The sequence below is a fragment of the Symphalangus syndactylus genome, chromosome 6 (genome assembly GCF_028878055.3).
Source record: "Symphalangus syndactylus isolate Jambi chromosome 6, NHGRI_mSymSyn1-v2.1_pri, whole genome shotgun sequence".
Lineage (NCBI taxonomy): Eukaryota > Metazoa > Chordata > Mammalia > Primates > Hylobatidae > Symphalangus > Symphalangus syndactylus.
In genome coordinates this window covers 81,384,600-81,405,000 of record NC_072428.2, presented here as the reverse complement: position 1 = coordinate 81,405,000, position 20,401 = coordinate 81,384,600, and the positions used below count along the sequence as shown (strand labels likewise).

Here is a 20,401-nt window from a genome sequence, read left to right as displayed (position 1 = left end):
ATACAAGCTAAGTCATTCTGTGTGAGTCTTTTGGGATGTTCCCTCTTCCAACCCAGCCACCATACTGTGAGAAGCCTGAACACTTGGAAAAGCCATGTGTAGGTGCTCTGGCTAACAGTCCCAGCCAATAGCAAACATCAACTGCTAGCCGAGTGAGCTCTCCTGACATCCAGCACCTTTGGGCCTTCTGTGACTGCAGCACCAGCCCACATCTGGGACCCCAAAAAGAATGGGAATAAACTGAGCCCAGTTAGTATACAAACCAAGACAGGTAATAGTAAATTGTTGTTTTAAGCCATTAAGTTATGGAGTGGTTTGTTATGCAGCAGTAGAAACTAAATCACTAGCTCCTAGGGTTATGTGAAATCAAGTAAGACAATGCATGCAAATTGATTACTAACATGCTTGGTAAATGATTAATACAGTTGCAGAAAAAAGTAAGCTGATTATATGGGGAGATAAAACACGGGCACAAATAACTGTAAAACTAAGCAGGCATCATATGAATCAATATTTGGTGGGCACCTATCCCATGCCAGGCTCTCTATATAATCATAGAATCTCCAAGTAGAACAGAATTTGGGAGCTCTTCTAATTCAACCTCCCACTTAGTGAGGACATTTCTTCTTGAATGCTTGTTTAATAAAACTATTATTTATTAAGCCTCGCTCTGCACCAGAAAGTGTGGTAGATGGTAATGTCAGGAAGTGGGATAGAAAGATAACTAAGACACAGCCCAGTGCCAGAGGCAAACACATGAACAGTTTCTGCCCAATGTCATATGTGCAGGGAGAGAGGATACAAAGAAGACAGATGCATTTCCCCTGCATGGAATGAGGTGAGTCATCTCACTATAGTCCAGCTCTGCTGATTCAGCTTCCTGGTGCTCTGGATCCTGCTGATATATTTTCTGTGCATCAACTTGTATTCTGAGTGGCAGTCCTCCAGCTCTTTGCCTTCTTGCTCCATGTCCCTAAGTTGGCTGTTTACACATCCACTTACCCATCTTTGCTCAAAGCTGACCTTTGTCAAGGAAGGAGAGGTTTGCCTGGCTCTTGAACACCAGTCTGTGGGCTCTTTAAGGCCAATGCCTGGATCTTGTTCATCATGGAGGCCCCAGCTCCTAGAGCCACCAAAATAAAACAAAACAAGAGAGACAGAGAGAGAGAGAGAGAGGAAGAAGAAGAAGAAGGTGAAGAAGAAGAAGGTGAAGAAGAAGAAGGTGAAGAAGAAGAAGAAGGTGAAGAAGAAGAAGAAGGTGAAGAAGAAAGAAGAAGAAGAAGAAGAAGAAGAAGAAGAAGAAGAAGAAGAAGAAGAAGAAGAAGAAGAAAAGAAGAAGAAGAAGAAGAAGATGAAGAAGAAGAAGAAGAAGAAGAAGAAGAAGAAGAAGAAGAAGAAGAAGAAGAAGAAGAAGAAGAAGAAGAAGAGGAGGAAGGAGAAAAACAGCCATCAAACAAATGCATCTCTTTTTGTGTGGGTTCAGAAACATACCAGAGAGTCATTTAATTCAAGTTTATTTCACACAACTACATCAGGGAAAATTAGCAGTGTAAGCTGCTTTCTCAAGTTTCATGAGCAACACTAAGTCTTTAATAGGCTGAGGGTTTAATAGGCAAGTAAAATCAGCTAACAAACAAACAAACAAAAAACACTGAAGAGTTTGAGTCCATTACAGCCAAGTAGTTGGCAGCTGCTACAGTTATTAGCTATCATAGTTTCCCACATGCAGCCATGTTTTATGGCTTCTTAAAATTGTTTTTAAAGATGTTTCACAAACCATGGGTTTCACACAAATATAAGGGTTAGAATTTCAATTTTAAAAAATAAACATAAGTTTGGCATCACATCAGAGAAAGCTCTAGTTTTCTCCTTTTAAGAAACAGAGGAGGTAACTCACCAGAGCAGAGGAGTCATCTGAATTGGGCCCTTTATTCTCAGCCTAACCTGCTGAGGGGCATCATCTACAACTCACAAGGTACTGGGAGTGGGAGAATTTGCATGGATAGACAAAATTTGCTTCATTGCTCAGTTTCCCTTTAATCATTTCTCCTCCTCATTCTCCTCTTTCTTATTTGAAACTTATTCCTTGTTTGTATTAATGTTTCTCTGCAGGGCTGTAACTGTAGTTTATTACAAAACAGTAGAGTACAGGGCTCTTTCATTTAGCAGCTTAGTATAGTTTTTGTTGCAACAGTTTATTCATATCATGGGGTGGGGGACAGAATCTATTTAATCAACTCTGGGGACAGTAGAGGCCCCTATACAAAATCACCAAAACTTCCCTATGGAGAAAAAGATGGGAAATTAGAAGAAAAAATAAAGCTTGAGGGGGAAAAGGGTAGAGCTTTTCATTTGGAAAAAGAGGAGGAATGGGGAGTTGAGAATCAGTGTGTACTCTTGGGTCAATGGGCGCAACCTAAGAGGCTGGGGTGAATCCAGAAGCTGCTGGACCCCTGGGACCTGGGGGGAGCAAATTGCAATGGTTGGTGGGTGAACTTCTGGGCCTGGGTATGAAAATCAGCAATGAAAGGCAAACACTAGAAATTGGTAGTAGACCCCAGAAGTTGGTGGTGGATTCCTGGTGCCAGGATTAGAACCAGAGAGCTGCAGACACAACAGAGTAAGAGTAGCTCAGGGCTCTGAGGGTGTAGGACCACATGTGAGGGTGGCGGCAAAAATTTAGGGCAGTGATGGCCAAGGAGGAAAACTATTTCTCAGTAGGAGTGGAGCCTCCTCACGCCAGGAGGTCTGGTGGTGGTGCCACCCTCTTGAAGTGGAAGTGGAAACTGTTCCAGTGTGTTTGAAACTTGCCTGGTCAGCCTCTCTGCTCAACACGCTAAAGGTGATGGTCTTGTGAGACTCATTGCATGTCAGTGGTACTTTTGGCACATGTCCAGGAACTTTTAATACTGTCTCTAAGCAGAAATGAAGCAATGGCAGGGCATGATGCCCCTGTCAACCTCTAAACAGTCAATCTGGAAGAGGAGGAGGCTCTGCCATTCGCCTCCAAATTTCTCTGCTTAGTCATTTTAGAGCCTAAAGAGATTCTTCTTCATCTCCATCTTGTCTGGCATTGGCTGGGATGTATTCCTTTTGGCTTATCTTTGACCAATTTTGTTTGCTTTTTTCCTTGAGTATGTGTTACGTAACTCACCTTCTTGTTATAAATTTGCATTTTTTGAACCCAAGTTATTGCTCATAAAATGTGGGATCTTGTTGATGTCAGTGGTCTTTACAGCCAACTGCCAGAGATGCTGTCTGTGCTGCTGATTGCTGTCTAAGGAAGAAAACACTCCCCAGTTCTGGTCTTGCCTCTACCCCCTTATTAATGCTAGAAGTACAAATTAAGGGGCTTTGTACTTTTTCTAATAAATATGGATATGTTCAGCTACAGAAAAAAAAGCAAAATAGAGAAAAACTCTAAGCAGAATAAACTCTAGATGTCCTCAGGGTACTGAAAAGCCAGTGTTTCCTCTATATTAGAATAGCTGAGAAGTTCAGGGTGCCCCTAATTAGAATTTTCAGCCCCAAATTCTCCTAGGACCAAAGTTGGTGCCCAACAAGTTGCTGCTGATCTGGGTAAGCCCTGATTGTTAGCCAAGATAGATGTAGCAGCTGAAGGTCCATCCCCCATGCTCATACCTTCAGTCACAATAGTGATTGTCTTCTTGCTTGCACGCCTGCAAATTGCCTTGGGTCAAACACACTGGATCTGTTCTCTCCATCCTTGTGGTGTCCCAGCCAGATATTGAATCCGCTGGAAGGAGGTGCCAGACCACTGCAGTGAGTCCTCACTTTCTTATCTCTGATCTCCTTAGGCTTATTCTTCTCAATTTGGCCTTGGGATTCCTCTCTCCTGTCCTCTGAGCATTCAGTGCAAGTGTTCATCCACATAGCCATCCAAGGGCTTCGGCACCTCCACACTCTATTGTTCTGGCTGGCTCCGGGCCAGCCCCTTTCCCCACTGGGAGGACTCCTCATCTTCTCTGCATTTCTCCTTTGGTCTAAATAATCCAGTTGAAAGTTACTAAAAGATGGTTTTGGCATTTGGAATTCAACTTCAAACTCTGTGGTTTCTTTGGCTCACCTAAGCTGCTGAGGTTTTCACTGCATGTCAGTTTGGGCCCAGGAAAGCAAGTACTTAGCCTTATTTGCAGGAACTTGACCCATCTGGAGCGGGGTCAGATTGGAATCAGAAGAGTTGCTCCCGTTTCCAGAATCGGAGCTCCTTGGCCAAGGTCTATTCCACAGAGAGACGGATCTGAGTCAGAGGACTTCCTGTGCCCACTCTGGTGGTAAGGAGATCCAGAGTGTGACTTCTAGGCAAAGAGCTTATCTGAAGTTTGCTATGGCTGGGGAAAGAGCCTTTGAAGGCATGCTACTTCTTACTTTCAGAATGGGATTTTGTTTGCTTTTTTTTTTTTTTATGGTGGAGAGAGGTCTGAATTGTATTTCTATTTGCTGCTTTTTGGGATAAATGAGAGGTTCCTGGCTCTTCCAATGTGGAAAAGACTTGCTGGAGGCTCTTTTTCATATCTTGCTCATTTTTATTCTGGGTAGAAAGTGATAGATATTGGAAGCCAACCTGGAAAATCATGGAAGGTCATGCTGGATGGAGATGTCTCTGCTGGAGAGTTAAGATAGGTCTTCCTGAGGGAGGGAGGGGGGCAATGGATCTGGGAAGTCATGATTATTTCTCCAGCAAGAGATGCATCTGGAGAGTGCTGATGTGCTCTCCTACTTTGCACTGCTTCTAAGGAGTCAATAGCCCTCCTAAATTGATGGGTCTGGAGGTTCATAGTGGACCCTCTTCAGGGCAGACAGGTCTGAGGAGTTTTGCTGATCACTCCTAGGATGAGAAGGATCTTGGAAATCATGACAGCATTCCTAGGGAGAGATGAATCCATGAAGTCATGGCAAGAATTCCTGTGGAAGGACAGGCCTTCATTCTTGCTTCCATGTCCTTGGTCCAAAAGGGCTCCATCTGTGTCCCCATCCATCTCATATCCACAGGAAAATTTCCATCATCATCTTCTTCATTTTCCAGTTTAGTGGTGAAGACAGATCATACCATGGTCCATGCACATGATAGTCCACAACCTCCATCCTCCTGCCACTGGCCTTGCCATGTTTGCTACTCAATCTGAAGCACTCATCAGCACCAGTGACAAGTGACATGTCAGATGTGTGATGACTGAGAGTGGCAGAGTAGCCACCAGAGCAACAACATGTCAGGGTCTGTGACTTAGTGGGCAGGGAGGAGAAACTACATCAACAGGTGCACCCTGTTTCTCAGGTCCCAGATCAGCACTCTGAGGAAAATGTGGCAGGGAGAGGTCCACTCGGGGCCTCACAACTTTGGGAAACTCCTTATTCAGGTCCTAAGGGGATTCCTCTATTTTTTGCAAGCAATTCATGTAATGGAATTAAGCTTAGTCATGTCCACAGTGTTTATGCCCATCCAGCTAAGCCTGACTAGATCTGGGGAAATGCCCAAGCAGTTGATGATGCTACTCACTCAAGGGAAAGGGTATTCGTGTGATGAAGATTAAAGATAAAATAGTTTTCAGGGGTAAGGGCTGCTAAAACAAAATCTAGACAGAGCCTGAGAGCTTCTTCACTGATCAGTTACATTTTCATTATATTCAAAACACCATCTCCCTCAGTGCTGATGGATGTAGTTTCCCACTATTTAATAGTTGATTTTTTCTGTGCTCTTCTCACAAGATCAACCTAAGCCAAGCAAGGAAAATTGCTTTTCCTCTCCCTTGTGAAGAAGGCAATGTCACGTCCTTACATAACGTTAGCATTTGGAGACAACATCTATACAGTATCTAATTTCTCAAAGTGAGTAACTTTGTGAGTCTTCTATAAATGTACTGCAGAGAGATGTGTGTTGGTGATTAGATCACCTCCCCTGTCTTCTTTGTCCAACCCACAGCTTGGAGTTAGAGCCTTGAGTGGAGCTGTGTGGAACTCTTCTCCAAGGAATAATACAGCTCAAGGGACTGTGGGATGTGAGCTCTTGACAGTATCAGAAATCTGCAGCTGGACATCACACCCTGCTTCCACAGCCTGCCAGTAGAGTTAGGAAGAAGGGTGGTGACTGCCAACAACACCAATGGCATCACAGCAGCTATTACAGAAGCACTTTTCCTATATCCTCTCCCTTCTCACCACACAATGCAGTAGCTGGTAATAAATGAATCATTCTCCAGGGCCACATTGTTCTGGGAATGTAGAAGAAAACAAGCTAGAACGCAAGGACACTTGAAAAACTGATTGCAAACAGAGGGACAACTTGATCACGAGTTCCTCAAGGATGAGTTCCTCATCTGACTCAATCTCATCTCCACTGACCAACGTACTGGAAGATCAATGGATGGTTTCTGGGAAGTTGGTTAAACAGACCGAGGATGACAGGAGCAAAGGGAGCTGCAAGGAGGCAGCTCAGGCTGCCAGTAGACCCAGAGTCCTTGATCCTTCTCAAAGGAACATTGGACATTAACCAGGATCAGCCTGAGCAAGAGAGAGTGCAGGTTTCCTATCTGTACTATTTTGCTGTCAAACTGGCAGGGCTGTGAGACTCCCTGGGCATGATCCTTGGAGGGGATCCAGCTCCAGTAGCTTGTGATCACCATTGCTCGATCTTTGTTTTCCTGAAAGAGACTCTCCACAGTCCTACGAAACCAAACCTCTCAAATGGGGGCTGGAATTACTCAGGGAAGCCAGGAGTTGAGCACCTATCTGCAATAATGGTATTTCAGGCCGGGGAGTGCAACAGATAAGACAGCCCCATTCTACAACCTCACCTCTAGTCAGAGTGGCTGAATGCATTTGTAAATCTGAATTCTTTCTTAAAGATAAGTTTTTTTGTAGTAACTTCGCATTTTCCCTTCTCAAAATGAGAACTCATATTTTGAAACCCTTTGCCCATGAAATTATTTTTCTGACAATAAAAATACATATAAAGAAAGTGTGTCATATGGGAAAGATTGCATTCCTAATCTGCCTTTCTATAAACTCATTCTCTTCAAAAAGATAAACTGTGACTTTATATAACAACAACACAATGGTGAAAGCATTCTTCTTAGGCATTTTTGTGAGCTCTATGTATATATTAAGGACATTAGTTCTTTGTCTACTATATTATTTGCTTATCAGTCTTCTCCCGACCTCCCCAGCCACAGTATGTAGGCATTTGGTACAAGCACTGTAATAGCAGGTACATGACTATGTTTTTGGTCTACTCTTTGTGCCTAATATACAGGCTAGTGGGCATGAAGGTTCAACAAATGAATATTAACCACAAACTCTACAAGGCAGATCACCCTAGGTTCTGCAACCTACCTGATAACCCCACTCTTATTTCACTAGGTTTGTTTTTAGAAGCTAAGGAAAAACATTTGCATTGAAAACTCAATCATAAACACCCTCTGTCATATTCAGATAGCACAGAAAATTCTAGAACAAAGCACCTGTCTCCTAGCAGAGCTTTGTCTGCTTTGAGATTGAGAATACCTGCAGAAAGCACCTAAGTTATTTATTAAAATACTGAGCTCAGAGTCATTCCCTTGTAGGAGAAGGCTCATTTGGTTATCGCTGTAGGTTCTGGGGCAGGACTTTGGTATGTCAAGACCCAAGCCCAGTTACTGGCTGTGTGACTCTGGACAAGGTAGTTAACCTAAGCCTCAGTGCCCTCCTCTGTAAGCTCAGAATAAAATAGATGTACAATTTATTACAGTGTCTAGACCTAAGTGTACAATTCTTTGTAGATATTCTTATCCTTATCATTATATTACTCAAGTCATGGAAACAGCACGTCCAGTTTCTGGAGACTGCAATGATGTCATTCCTCACACCCACTCAGACTCCAGGAGGCTCATCCAGTTTCCCACCAAGTGAGTCTATGTCTTTACTGCTCCCTTCTATAAAACACTAGGATAATCATGGTACATAATAATGCCTTTGTGTTTACAGGGCATGATCACATCCATTTTCTTATTTGATCCCCACAGTAACCTTGTTATGGTAAATAAGGAAGATTATGTTATCTCTATTTTAGAAGTGAGGAAATAAAAGGAAAATGAGCTTAAGTGACTAGCTTAAATTACTAAGAAGTGGAGTAGCATTTGAAACAAGATCTTTCTCGCTGTCTCAGGGTGGAGTAGAAAGGCCATTGACCAAAAGGAGCAGCCCCCTATTGGTCAAGTTTTGCTGCCATCACTGGGACCACCAGAGTGGGGAGCATTTCTCCTCCACATTTCAGGATTCTGGATCTGCAGTTTGCTGCCTTTAAGCAGCTGATGTCAGTGTCTTATCCTGCCCAAGGTATACCGACAGGTGTTACTAGGAGATGTCTGGCTGGAGCAAGTCACACTATTTCTACACATACACACTGACATCTTTATATAGTTTACATATCATTGACATACTCACCAGAGGCAGCTTTGAAGGGAAAATGAAGTCTCAAGAGGGCATTAGGCCAGCTGGAGTAGATGGATAGATGGCAGGGATGGAGGGGGCTTTTGCTCTGTGAAAGGCCAAGTAGCTCCATCTTCTAGAGGCCAAGTCTGAACACTGAGGTGATTGACTGGAGCACTTTGCATGCATGAGCAGCAGCTCTTGTGGGTGATCCCCTTTTGCTCTAGCTAAAAAGTGCGGGAGGTTTCTCCCAAACTACCTGGCCCAGGGCAGTTATAATGATCTAAAATCACAGAACCAACCCTGGCTGTACACTAGAATCATAGGTGATGTTTTTAATACTTACAGATGCCAAAGCCCCATCTAAACCAATTAAATCAGAATCTTTGTGACTGAGAGCTAGGCATCAGTATTGTTGTTTACAGTTGTATTGAGGTATAATTGATATACAATAAACTGCACATATTTAACAATCAATTTGATGCACAGTGGCATAAATATACATCCTGACTCTTCACTATAATCAAGATAATGAACATATACAATATCTCGTAAAGTTTCCTCATGCCCTTTGTAATCTTTCCCCTACTTCCCCATGCCATCACCAAGAAAACATTGATCTGCTTTTTGTCACTATAGATTAATTTACATTTCTAGAATTTTTTACAAATGGAATCATATCGTATGTTGTCTTTCGTCTGGCTTCTTTAACTCAGCATAATTTTTTTGAGATTTACTCATATGGTTATATATGTCAGTTCCTTTTTATTGATAAATAGCATTCATTGTATGGTTATACCATAGTTTATTCAACTGTTGCTGGGCATTTGTTTTGTTTTGTTTTGTTTTTCCCGGTTGTGGACTGTTACAAATAAAGTTGCCCCGAACATGCACATTGCATGGTATGTCTTTGTATTGATGTATGTTTTCTTTTCTCTTGGATCAATACCTAGGAGTGGAAAGCCTGAATCATATGGTGGACATAAGTTTATCACTTTAAGATACTTCTAAACAGCTTTCCAGAGTGGTTGTGCCACTTTACATTTCCACCAACATTAAATGAGAGCTCCGTTGCTGCACATCCTCGCCATTCTTGCATGGGTCTACTTTATACTACAGTGAGTACAGTTGATCTCACTGTGATTTTAAGTTGAATTTCTGTAATGACTAATGAGGTTGAGCATCTTTTCATGTACTTTTTGCTATTTGCATATCTTCTTTGTTGAAGCTTATATTAAAATCACTAGAGATGGGACCCTAACATTAGTTAAAAAAATCAATAAAACTTCCCTGGCAATTCTAACGTGCAATCAGGATTAAGCATCATTGTCTCACTAGAAAACTGAGTGCAAACCTCTCATTTTAATCACATGGAAACTGGGAGATTAAGGTTATTTGTATAGCAAGAAAAATTTCAAGACAATAAAATCACTCCTAAAATAGTTGTGGACATTACAGAGCGAGTTCTCCACTGCAGACCTAACTATATTATTTGCATAAATCAGACAAGTTTTACTATTGTCTCTGGTAAGACTTAGTGATATAATTAACTGAATTATTTGTTCCAGTCGGATCATTTATCATTTTACTTAGTCACGAGTACTTGTTCTACAATAAATTTTGAAGGAAGTGCATTATTTCAACTAACTTTGTGACAGTATTATGACCATGGTGAAATGGAAGGGAAAATAGCCTCAGGGCTTCCACATATAGTGTTGACTACACAACCCTAGAGGGCTCCCTTCAAATAGCAGATATGAAACCTGTGCATAACTTACAACCGTGTGCAGGGGACTGAACAGCCTTCATCTCTAATATCTAGGTTCTGGGTCTCACCTTCTAATTGTGTGACCATAGGAAAGTCAGTTGAATCTCTGAATATTGGTTTAAAATAAAATGGGAATAATTAGTGTTCACAGAATAGATGGGAACGACGTGAGATCACACTGGGGGTCAGCAAACCCAAAAGGCTACAGGAGCCAGGCAAGTAAGTTAAATGAGCCAAGTGGGTCAGGTCAGAGAGGCCATAGAGACACTATGGAGACTATGACGAACTGTAGGGTGCTTGCCCTGTCTACTCAGCTCTAGCTTGTTATGGCCTTGAGGAAATGCTGGCCATAGCTTCTGTTTTTAAGAGAAACCAAACACATCTGTGGTTCTGATGAAGTCCACTGATAAACATGAAAGAGCTTTGCAAGTTAAAAGCCACCTAATAAATTTAAAGGGCATCATTATATGTCTTAAATAAAGCTGTAAGTCAGTCTATGAGGGACTACTGTGGACGTCTATCTTGCATCCTCTCCTCTGTCCTTCCTATGAGAACTACCAACCCCATCATATGGATCCATAACCGAGTCTGGGTCAATCATCTTATTGCACTCACTCAGCCACAGTGATTGACCCAAGGATTGCATGTACCCAACTAGGAAAAAGAAACCTTCCTGGGGATTCTCCTAGCCAGAACTAACACAGGAGCTTTCCTCCTCCAGATATGAGACCATCAGGGTGAATATTCAGAGTTCCCTGTGCTTCACAGTGTATGAAGAAATATCATTTACTCTAGGTGAGAATGAAGACAACAAAGAGTTGTTGATAGTGGATAGAGTTCTGTCATTATGTGAGTCCCTGATTCAAGAGGCCCCTTCTAAATTCTTGTTACATGATCCAGTAAATTTGGGATAAGGCTAGTTTGAGAGGGGTTTCTATTGCATGCAGGCAAAGGTATCCTAACTAATGCATTCTGCCATCCAATGGCAGAGGATGAGTTTTTATTGATTTTCAACACATCCTGTGACATTTGATTCACAGATAGAGGTCGCAGAGCTTAGAGGTGAGTCTGAGACAGGAGATGGAAATGTGGCAGTGGTATTTTAGGGAAGGCTCACCAAGGCTGTGCAGAATTCTCTCTGCTGATTTGAATACCACAACCTGAAATATTTTCCAGATTTGAAAGCTCACATGTGGGCTCTGCTGAGCTTCTGGAAGCAATAAGCCTCTAAGAAAGGGATTCATGCTAGGACACACAAGAGATTAAGGACAACACTACAATGACATTTTATTAATTTACATTAAAAATAGAGCTGATATATAGACTAGAGCACTCCCATTATCATCTTATATATATCATGTGCTTAAGCTACACAGGAAGCCAAAACATAATCAAAAACCACTTGTTCAAGTTGCTTTAGTACAGCATTGCCAAGAGAGTTTGAAATCTGTATGTTCAGTTTACTTGGTCCATAGAGGCAAACCAACATAGAAAGCCAGGTCATGAGCACTAGTCACAATAGCAAAGACTTGGAACCAACCCAAATGTCCATCAACGATAGACTGGATTAAGAAAATGTGGCACATATACACCATGGAATACTATGCAGCCATAAAAAAGGATGAGTTCGCATCCTTTGCAGGGGCATGGATGAAGCTGGAAACCATCATTCTCAGCAAACTATCACAAGGACAGAAAACCAAACACCGCACGTTCTCACTCATAGGTGGGAATTGAACAATGAGAACACTTGGAAACAGGGCGGGGAACATCACACCCTGGGGCCTGTTGTGGGGGTGGGGGCTGGGGGAGGGATAGCATTAGGAGAAATACCTAATGTAAATGATGAGTTGATGGGTGCAGCAAACCAACATGACACATGTAGACCTATGTATCAAACCTGCACATTGTGCACATGTACCCTAGAACTTAAAAGTATAATAAAAAAAAAAAGAAGAAGAAAAGAAAGCCAGGCCATGAGCAGAAGCTTGTTTGACTGGAACAGGATGGAAAATGAGGCATTAGATAAGTTACTGTTTAATGGCACTGAGCTAAAATAACCTTATGAATTTATTTTACAGGGCTGCGGATGCAGCCTTTGGATTTCGAAATACTTAAAGTTCAGATTGTCAAGCCTTCCTCTCTCCTGGATAGTACTCAAAAGGGCATGGTCAGTATTTGTTTCAGTGATTTTCCTTCCTCTGCCATACTACAGCTGTTCAACTCTTTTCTGTTGGAAATGTTCCTTCTGTGTATCTTATGCACTCAATTGGATGATGAAGTAGTGGTATGAGGGAGCCAGTTCCCAGTGACTTGCACCAGCTCAGGAGAACAGGCTGTGTACATCTCTTCCCAATGCTGCTTTCAGTGATGTCACATTGGCAGCTTGACATCAGCTGTGATGGAAATATTACCACCACAGAAACTGGCAAACATTACAAATCAGGGTGCTCTCCCCGCAAACACAGAAAGCTGGTGGTTCAACATTTACCAGCACACCACTGGTTATGAGTGCAATAGGCCCAACATGCTTGTTATTTCTTTCAGGCGTGCATTTCTACTTTGATCCATTATGGACTGATCTAATATTAGACATTTAGAGAGAAATTCTGTGGCCTGATTTCTAAGATCTTACAGGGTCCCTCACTTTGTCTCCAGCCCTTACAATAAAGGGCTCACTTGGGGTAAGGCTCCAGTTCCACAAGATGCTGGTCTAAGACAGGCACCTCTTGACTCTCAGTATGGTGTTCCCACCATACCTCTTACCAATCAAAACAATTACTTGCAGCCAGGTGCGGTGGCTCACAACAGTAATCCCAGCACTGTGGGAGGCCAAGGCGGGCGGATCACGAGGTCAGGAGATCGAGACCATCCTGGCTAACACGGTGAAACCCCGTCTCTACTAAAAATACAAAAAAAAATTAGCCGGGCGTGGTGGCTGGTGCCTGTAGTCCCAGCTACTTGGGAGGCTGAGGCAGGAGAATGGCGTGAACCCAGGAGGCAGAGGTTGCAGTGAGCCGAGATCGCGCCACTGCACTCCAGCCTGGGCGATAGAGCGAGACTCCGTCTCAAAAAAAAAAAACAATTACTTGCACGTAGAATTGTTCCCAGCTAGTAGGAAGGATTTCATAAAATCATTTACCCTAAGTTGCTAGCATTGACACAATGTTAACTTCTTTCAGATTATTTGTATTTTCCTAGCCTACGGAAAGTGTGCCAAGTGGTGAGATTTCTGGCAACACTTCAGACTACTAAGGGAGTTAAATAGAAGCCAGGAGCATTTACTAATATTTCTTACTCTTAGGTTGGCCACCACCTAATGGCAACCCTGCTACTTAATTATCTAAGTCTGGGGAGAAGAAGTGCTGATGATAATAATAAAAATAATGATGTTTTCAGGATGAATCAGTCCCTGTCCTTCCTGATAATGTCACAGGGAATTTCTCTGACTTTTGGTAACCCTCAGATAGGAGAGATAAGTTGAGAGAACGCAATCAGAATCTCTGTGACCCAAATATATGAAAGTGCTTGTTGAAAAGCAAGGATTTATTGCCTGCAATTTGAGAAGACCCTAGAGGTGGTCCCTCTCTTGTTTTGCAAATATACCAGTGATGACATCCAGAAAATGTACAGTAACTCAGAGGAGGGAAACTGAGGGCTCCTGTGTTCCAGGTGCACTATCCCCTTTACACAAGCCTGCCACTTCCTCACTTCTGAGACTTCTATTTCCCTGGAAGTTTCCTTCTAGACACAGTAAACGGAATACATCTGGATATGCCAAATCAGCACGAATGCTGGAGAAACACACACTTGGTGCAGCCTAAATAAACCCCAGAAGCTGCTGTCTGATGTTCTCAGGGACAGATGTCAGTGGCAGGCCTGGGCTGGCCTTGAGTGTGCAGGCTGCCAGGGGTGGTCTAGGCAGCTTCTGCCAGTTCTCAGACTCGCCAGGACTGTTCACTGTCTCGCACTTGCTTCTTTTCAGGTTTTACAAGATTCATATGGTGTCTTTCATTTCAGTGCCTATTACTCATTTCAGTGATTCAGCCGACCCAGACAGCAAATGGACATGAGATGTGTGGAGAAATCTACTGAAAATGGGATTGATTGGGTTTTAAGAAAGTAGAACTTAAGGCTGGATGAGGCAGCATTCTGAGAATCTTAAGTTCCCAAGGCATAATGTTCAACATTTACTGTCAAACCCAATTTCTGGCTAAGCCATTTATGCTTTCTGAATAAGCACTTTAATTTTCATTCACATCTACTCACCTTTAAAAAAATGGAAGTATGCACCAATTTTTAAAGAAATAGGACCAACCTTGGAAACTTATAATTATGAATCTTTATATTTTTATGATAGTTGATAGTTTACAAAGCCAGTTTCACTTGATCTTTACAAAAACCCTATGGGGTTATATTTTTATTACCCACATTTTATAGATAAGGAATTAAATCTCACAAAGGTTTGAAGACTTTCCCAAAAGTGTCATAGGACAACTAAAAGTAGTTAACCCTAAGGCCCTGTATCAGAATGATCACCTGCCTTTCCCCCACCAACCCACACTCACCAGGCAGTGTCCAAGAGGCTCTGCCTCTTTCTCAATGCCATCGTTGGGTTGCCTCATCCTACCTGCAATGCTTACCTTCAAAGCAGGTGCTGACAATGTGTTTGGATTTTGGAGGCTTGATTATGAAATAAAACTGAATAGTGCTGGACACATGTTGAGTTTCAGTTTTCTGACCCTTCTCTTTTGAGACTCCAGGTCCAACCCTCATCTGTACCTTCAGATTCATGGACACCACTGATGAGGTTCTGGCTTGCTTCATTTTCATTCATGACTTTGACTCCCAGACCATAGTTTGATCCTGGTTCTTCCAGCGTTGATCTAGAAACATCCTGACCTCTAAGGCACCATCAAACCAATTTTGTCCAAGAAGTGTAAATATCATTGCCCACAACAGATCTAGCAACAATTAACATTTGCTGAGCACTTACCATGTGCCAAGCATGGTAAGTGATGAATGCTTTATGTTCATTAACTCATTTCATGCTCATAGCAACCCTCTGAGATAGGTACTCATAATTGTATAGATGAGAAAGCCGAGGTGAGTAACTTGCTGAAGATCACACAATAAGTGGGGAAGCCAGGATTTGTGCCTACATCATTTTGACTTTAGAGCGTGGGCTCTTAGCCATTAGGAAGTACTGGCCTCCAGAAGTCATCTTACACCCACCTCCTCACCATGGATAATTGAGGATGACAAGTGGTTATAAGCACTTTCTTTCTTGAAATTTAAGCTTAAAAATTGATTTGGAATTAGACATCAATCCATGACCTGGGGGAAAACACCTACAGAGAGAGACAATGGGAAGACTGAGAACCTATTAATGAAAGGCAAGCAGTCCACCCTATATGGCTTGTAGTGTAACATTTGGAAAAACACATATTCTGTGGTGAGCTTAGGCAAGATGCTGCCTACACTGGGAAGGCAGCCAAGAATTACTGCCACCTCCACCTGAGAGGATCACCCTAAAAGCCACAGAGAGTACCAGCCCCGTCAGAGACTGCTTGTAATTTCTCTCACTGTGGGAGCTTCCTAATGAATAAACAAACAAATAAAAGTATTTCTATAATTTTCTATGTGATTCAGATTCAGTGAAGCAGTAAGTCTTCAGTGCTCAATTATGAAAGATATCAAAAACACTTATTGTCCCAAATACTTTGCAGAGCAATAACATTGAAAAATAGTTCTAAGCCCTGTTTCACTGATCCAGACTTCTGTTTTCTCATGTATGATGCAAACATTTAAAGAAATGAACAAAAGCCAGATATGACTGGAAACTGCTTGAATTAATGTGGATCAAGAAGAAAATGGCAGCAATTCACAGTCCCCAAGCCTCATTTCAACCATTAGGATTCTCCCCCTTTAGATATTTTACAGAACTGCTAACGAGTTGTCAATAATTACTTTATTGAGCATCTGCAAGGTGCACAGCATTGTACATAGCTTGAAAATGTCAAATTGAGTTTTGTCACACCCTCTGTAAAGGCTTCCCTAATTTCCATGGTTTCGTGGTTTTTCTTCCTCTGCTCCAAGGAACATGTTATTAGTACCTTTATTGCAGCACTTACTTGTCCTTCATGTGTTACGATTGTATCATGTGTTCTCTCCACGAGGTTTTGAACTCCTCAAAGATGAAATCCATGCATTGTTCATCTCTGCAACCTTGATGTCCAAATACGTGTTTGACAGATGAACGAATGACTGAATAAATGAAGGATGCTTCACTTTGGTTCCTTCTCCCAACTCCCTAGTCTGCATTTAGGTCGAAGTGCTGATGCTGAGTGAGAAGACAACATTCAAAAGGCACAATGGAAAAGAGAAGTGTCCAAAGGCATAGCTGATCCACAGACTAGAAAATCAGCTCCATAATGAGGAAGAGGCTGATCCCAAGGCCTCAGAACGTAACAGAGCCACAGCAAGATCTTTAAGCCAGAGTTGGGGTTCATCAACCCCAACCTCTACCGCAAAGCCCAGTGTAGCTCATTAGGAGCAGGCCAGCAGTCCAGCCACCTGCTGCGGCTTCAGGTCCAATGCAGATGGTTCCAGAGACCCACAGGCACAGCCACACTAGTAGCTCAGGGCAGTAGGTCTCAGCCAGCTAACCTTACTGACACTTTTTGCTTTATTGTCCCTTTTTAGATTTCAAAACAGGCCACGCAAGAATAAATAGACACTAAACAATTGGATGTGAAAAAGAAGACATTCCCAAATGGTTCTCAAGAAGCCGACTGGATGCTGTGTTCCTTGCATGGTGCTAAGGGGCTCAAGCTGCCATGGATGCCCTTTTCGGGCCTTTCAGTATGCAAATATGTACTAGGAGGGAATAATGTTTCCATGGGATGAAGTAACCATAATGTTGTACGTGGACGGCTAATTGTTTTCATCGCACATGCCAAATCCAACTGATTAGTCAGGGCCTGGAGTCTGTTTGACGAATGAGGAAATCTTGCCAAGGTCCAGAGAGGCAGCTGAATAATAGCACGAATTTCCCATCTCTGACATCTCAGGTGTGATGGGACATGTGCAAACAACATTGGCTCCTAATCTGCTCTCAGCTAGCCATGAAACTAAGGGCTAGCCTGTTGCCTCCCTGGGCCTTGGGTTCCTTATCAAATAATAGTTTGGCTGGACTGTCCCTCTGGTCACTTCTAAAATTCCTTTTCTTTATCCAGCAGGATTCTTGACCAATCAGTACCAAGTCAAACCCTCACCCTTCCATTTACCTTCACACTGCTGAAATAAACTTTATGCTCCCTAAGACAAGAGTTGGTAAAATACTGCTTTAAGTTTCTTAGATAAGCCTGGTGCACATCTCCCTAGCATGGACCCATGTGGTGCCCATACTCCCTAATCTTGCATCACAAATTGATCAGGATGGCAGCTTGCTGGCTGCTGTTCTACTCTGGGTGTGCCTCTGCTATTTTTCTGCAAAATGTAACTCTTGCTACGCTCATGTTTCTCATCCATCGACCCCATGCAAATGGTTGACATATTGTTCTCTCCTTGTTGGGACCCTGAATTTTTGCATATAACTTTCTGATTGATCCTGGGCGGTAGCCCCAAGATCAGTATTTCATACTTGGCTGTTTCCTACCTCTCAGCAATTCTTTAAAACATTCAGAAAAATCCAGATGATTCCATCCCAATTGTGGGAAGCAAAGTTTGGTCCCTCTTGTTACCATTTTTTAGTGCAAGATTTAAAATGACAAGTGCTTGATCAAAAAAATTTTGAGAATGAGCTCTCATATTTAACTTGTATTAATGGGGGAGTTATGTTTGTAGCCTCAAACACAATATAAAAATAATTTCCTAAGATATAATTATTCTTAAGTATTTTATATATTTTTTTCACAGATGGCCAGAATAACTTTTATCTTTATTTTGTGGCTCTTTTCTATATAGTTGTATCAAAACAACCATTTAGGGATGTAAGTCAGAGTATTTTTACTGTACTAGGTACTTACTCAGTGCATTAGAAAAATCTACTATGTTGCAGAATATGAATTTTCATGTTAGCTTAACTTATAGATCTTTCAGTTCAACCTTGTCAGGCAGGGATATAAGTCAAGTTAATCCAAGCTGGACAAAAGATGTCCTTGGATCTACAGCACCTACTAAGAGCAGGGCTCTCCACCTTCTCTTCTCTTCTTTCCACCTGAGAGGACTGTATTATACCATTCAAAGGGCCAAAAAAAAAAAAAAAAAAAAAAAAACTTTGCCCTTCAATTCAAACTCTGTTATGCCACATTTGGCATAAAATGCTTACCATTACCTAAAAATGATTTTTTTTTTAAATGCTTATCATTACCTAAAAGAAAAATGTAGCAAAATTCAACTTTGGAGGAAAATGAAAACTGTACATATCCTTGAGAACCATGTTAGATATAGAAAATTCTACATCCCCACAAAGTTATTTCAACAAAGAGGCATTATCTGCATTCCACCAAGGTCAGTCGAGTTGAGGAGAAAGAGAAGCAAATGCCCAGAAATTGGCTGCAGATTTTTTTTTAATCTGTTTTGCCTTAAATCACAAAGAGCAATGGGAAGAACAAGCTCCCTTTCTCCTTTTCTCAGATACCTTTGGTTTAAAGTTGTTCTTTTTCTAATTCTTCCCTCCCCTGTAATTTTTAATTATCAGAAATACATACCAATGCATTTCAGGTGGTCATCTGTGTTAGAGTGCATAACTGAAGTTATTAGTGGCTTGGGAGTTTGCACATATAATTGGAGGTAAACAGCAGATTACTACACCTAATCTCACCCTGAGCATTTCTCCTCTGTCAAGTCTAAATTCTGCCATCTTCTTTTGCAAAAACAAGCAGACATCCCCACCAAAGGCCAAAATATAATGATAACTGACAGTGAACAGAAACCCATTGTAAAGACAAAATATTCCAGCTTTCAAATTCACTGTGACTGGATACTATTAGTTTTTTGAGTTTATAACTCCCCAGAATTGTCAAAAGTAACCTTGTAGCCAATCCGCTTGCAGACACTAAAAACAACCTGAAATAGGCCACTCAGGGTACCAAAAGCAGCGTCAAAGAGCAGTGAGACAGTGCCACCAAGGCCCAGTGCAATGTCCTTGCAAACAATTGGAATAGCGCCCATGGTATACATAGGGAAAGTGGCCACATCCACAAGGACACGGACAGGGATGCTCAGAACTCGGCAAATGGCCTTCAGCAGACAACAAAGGATCCGAAGGATAGCCCTGATGACTTTGGCCACGACCTTGAGCACCTTCCAGGGAATGCTCACCAACTCTTCCCCAATGGCCATGAAGTATGACATGGTGGCTGAGCCCAGGCGGTAAAGGCAACTTTCTATGCCATTAATCACCTGCTTGGTAACACACCACAGGAGATAGACAGTGTTCTTCAGGACTGCTACCACAAGGTAATAAATTAATTGAAAAAGCTTGATGAATGGGGTAGCAATGAAGCCCATGAGTTTTCCCAAAAAGCTACTACTTCCCTCAGATGCCTCTGGAGGCAACGGAGCAGACCTCTTGCTCCTGGTGCTAGAAAGGGGACTAGAACTCTTTTGAGAGTGCACCATTCGTTCTTCATCCTGGATTTGGTTAACCACTTCCAGGATTTTTTTCATTTTTTCTGTGTCTTGCTCAGTTTCACCACAGTTGTTCTGAAACAGCTGAGGGTTAAATGGAAGCAGTTTCTGAAGATCTTTTACCATCACATCTTCTATGATGTCACTGTCCCGGGTGTGCTTGACAAAGCCCATGGCCCAGCCTCCTCCAGGGACAGCACAACAGGCCGCCAGCCAAACAAACTCAGGGACTGCCACTTTGTCTTTAACTCTGTAGTCTGAGGGCACTGTGCCTGTGAGGATATATAGGTCTTCCCCACTGCCACACTGTGGGGTCAAAGCCCGGTCCATTAGGCTGTAGAGATTCACGTACCACCGTTCCTGGAAGGACTGAGTCATCGGGGCTGAATTTGTGAGAGTAAATGTGGCCACCTGGAGATCACTGCTAAGGGAGAACGGGTACAGCTGTCCTCTTTGGTAATCAGAATCAAGGTAATCTGTATTCAAGGCTTGCTTGCTTCCCAGGCTGTTCACAGAGGTGATGGCCTCTGCCTCATTAATTGCCTCCTCAAGGTTGCTGTTGGGGTCATCGAT

The 20,401-nt window shown here is 42.3% G+C and overlaps 2 protein-coding genes across 2 annotated transcripts in view; one reads left to right on the top strand and one right to left on the bottom strand.

The window, feature by feature from the left end:
- LOC129484791 (uncharacterized) overlaps nucleotides 1-17,521 on the top strand; it is a 25,682-nt gene extending 8,161 nt beyond the window's left edge. Inside the window, exons 3-5 of the mRNA XM_063642389.1 lie at nucleotides 12,274-12,362; nucleotides 14,178-15,203; nucleotides 16,898-17,521. Coding sequence (XP_063498459.1) covers nucleotides 12,274-12,362; nucleotides 14,178-14,265 — 177 coding nt within the window. The 3' untranslated portion in view covers nucleotides 14,266-15,203; nucleotides 16,898-17,521. The remainder of the gene's footprint in view (nucleotides 1-12,273; nucleotides 12,363-14,177; nucleotides 15,204-16,897) is intronic.
- Nucleotides 16,149-20,401, bottom strand: part of ENDOD1 (endonuclease domain containing 1) — a 43,233-nt gene continuing 38,980 nt past the window's right edge. Inside the window, exon 2 of the mRNA XM_055283333.2 lies at nucleotides 16,149-20,401. Within this exon, the coding sequence (XP_055139308.1) occupies nucleotides 19,199-20,401 (1,203 nt within the window). The 3' untranslated portion in view covers nucleotides 16,149-19,198.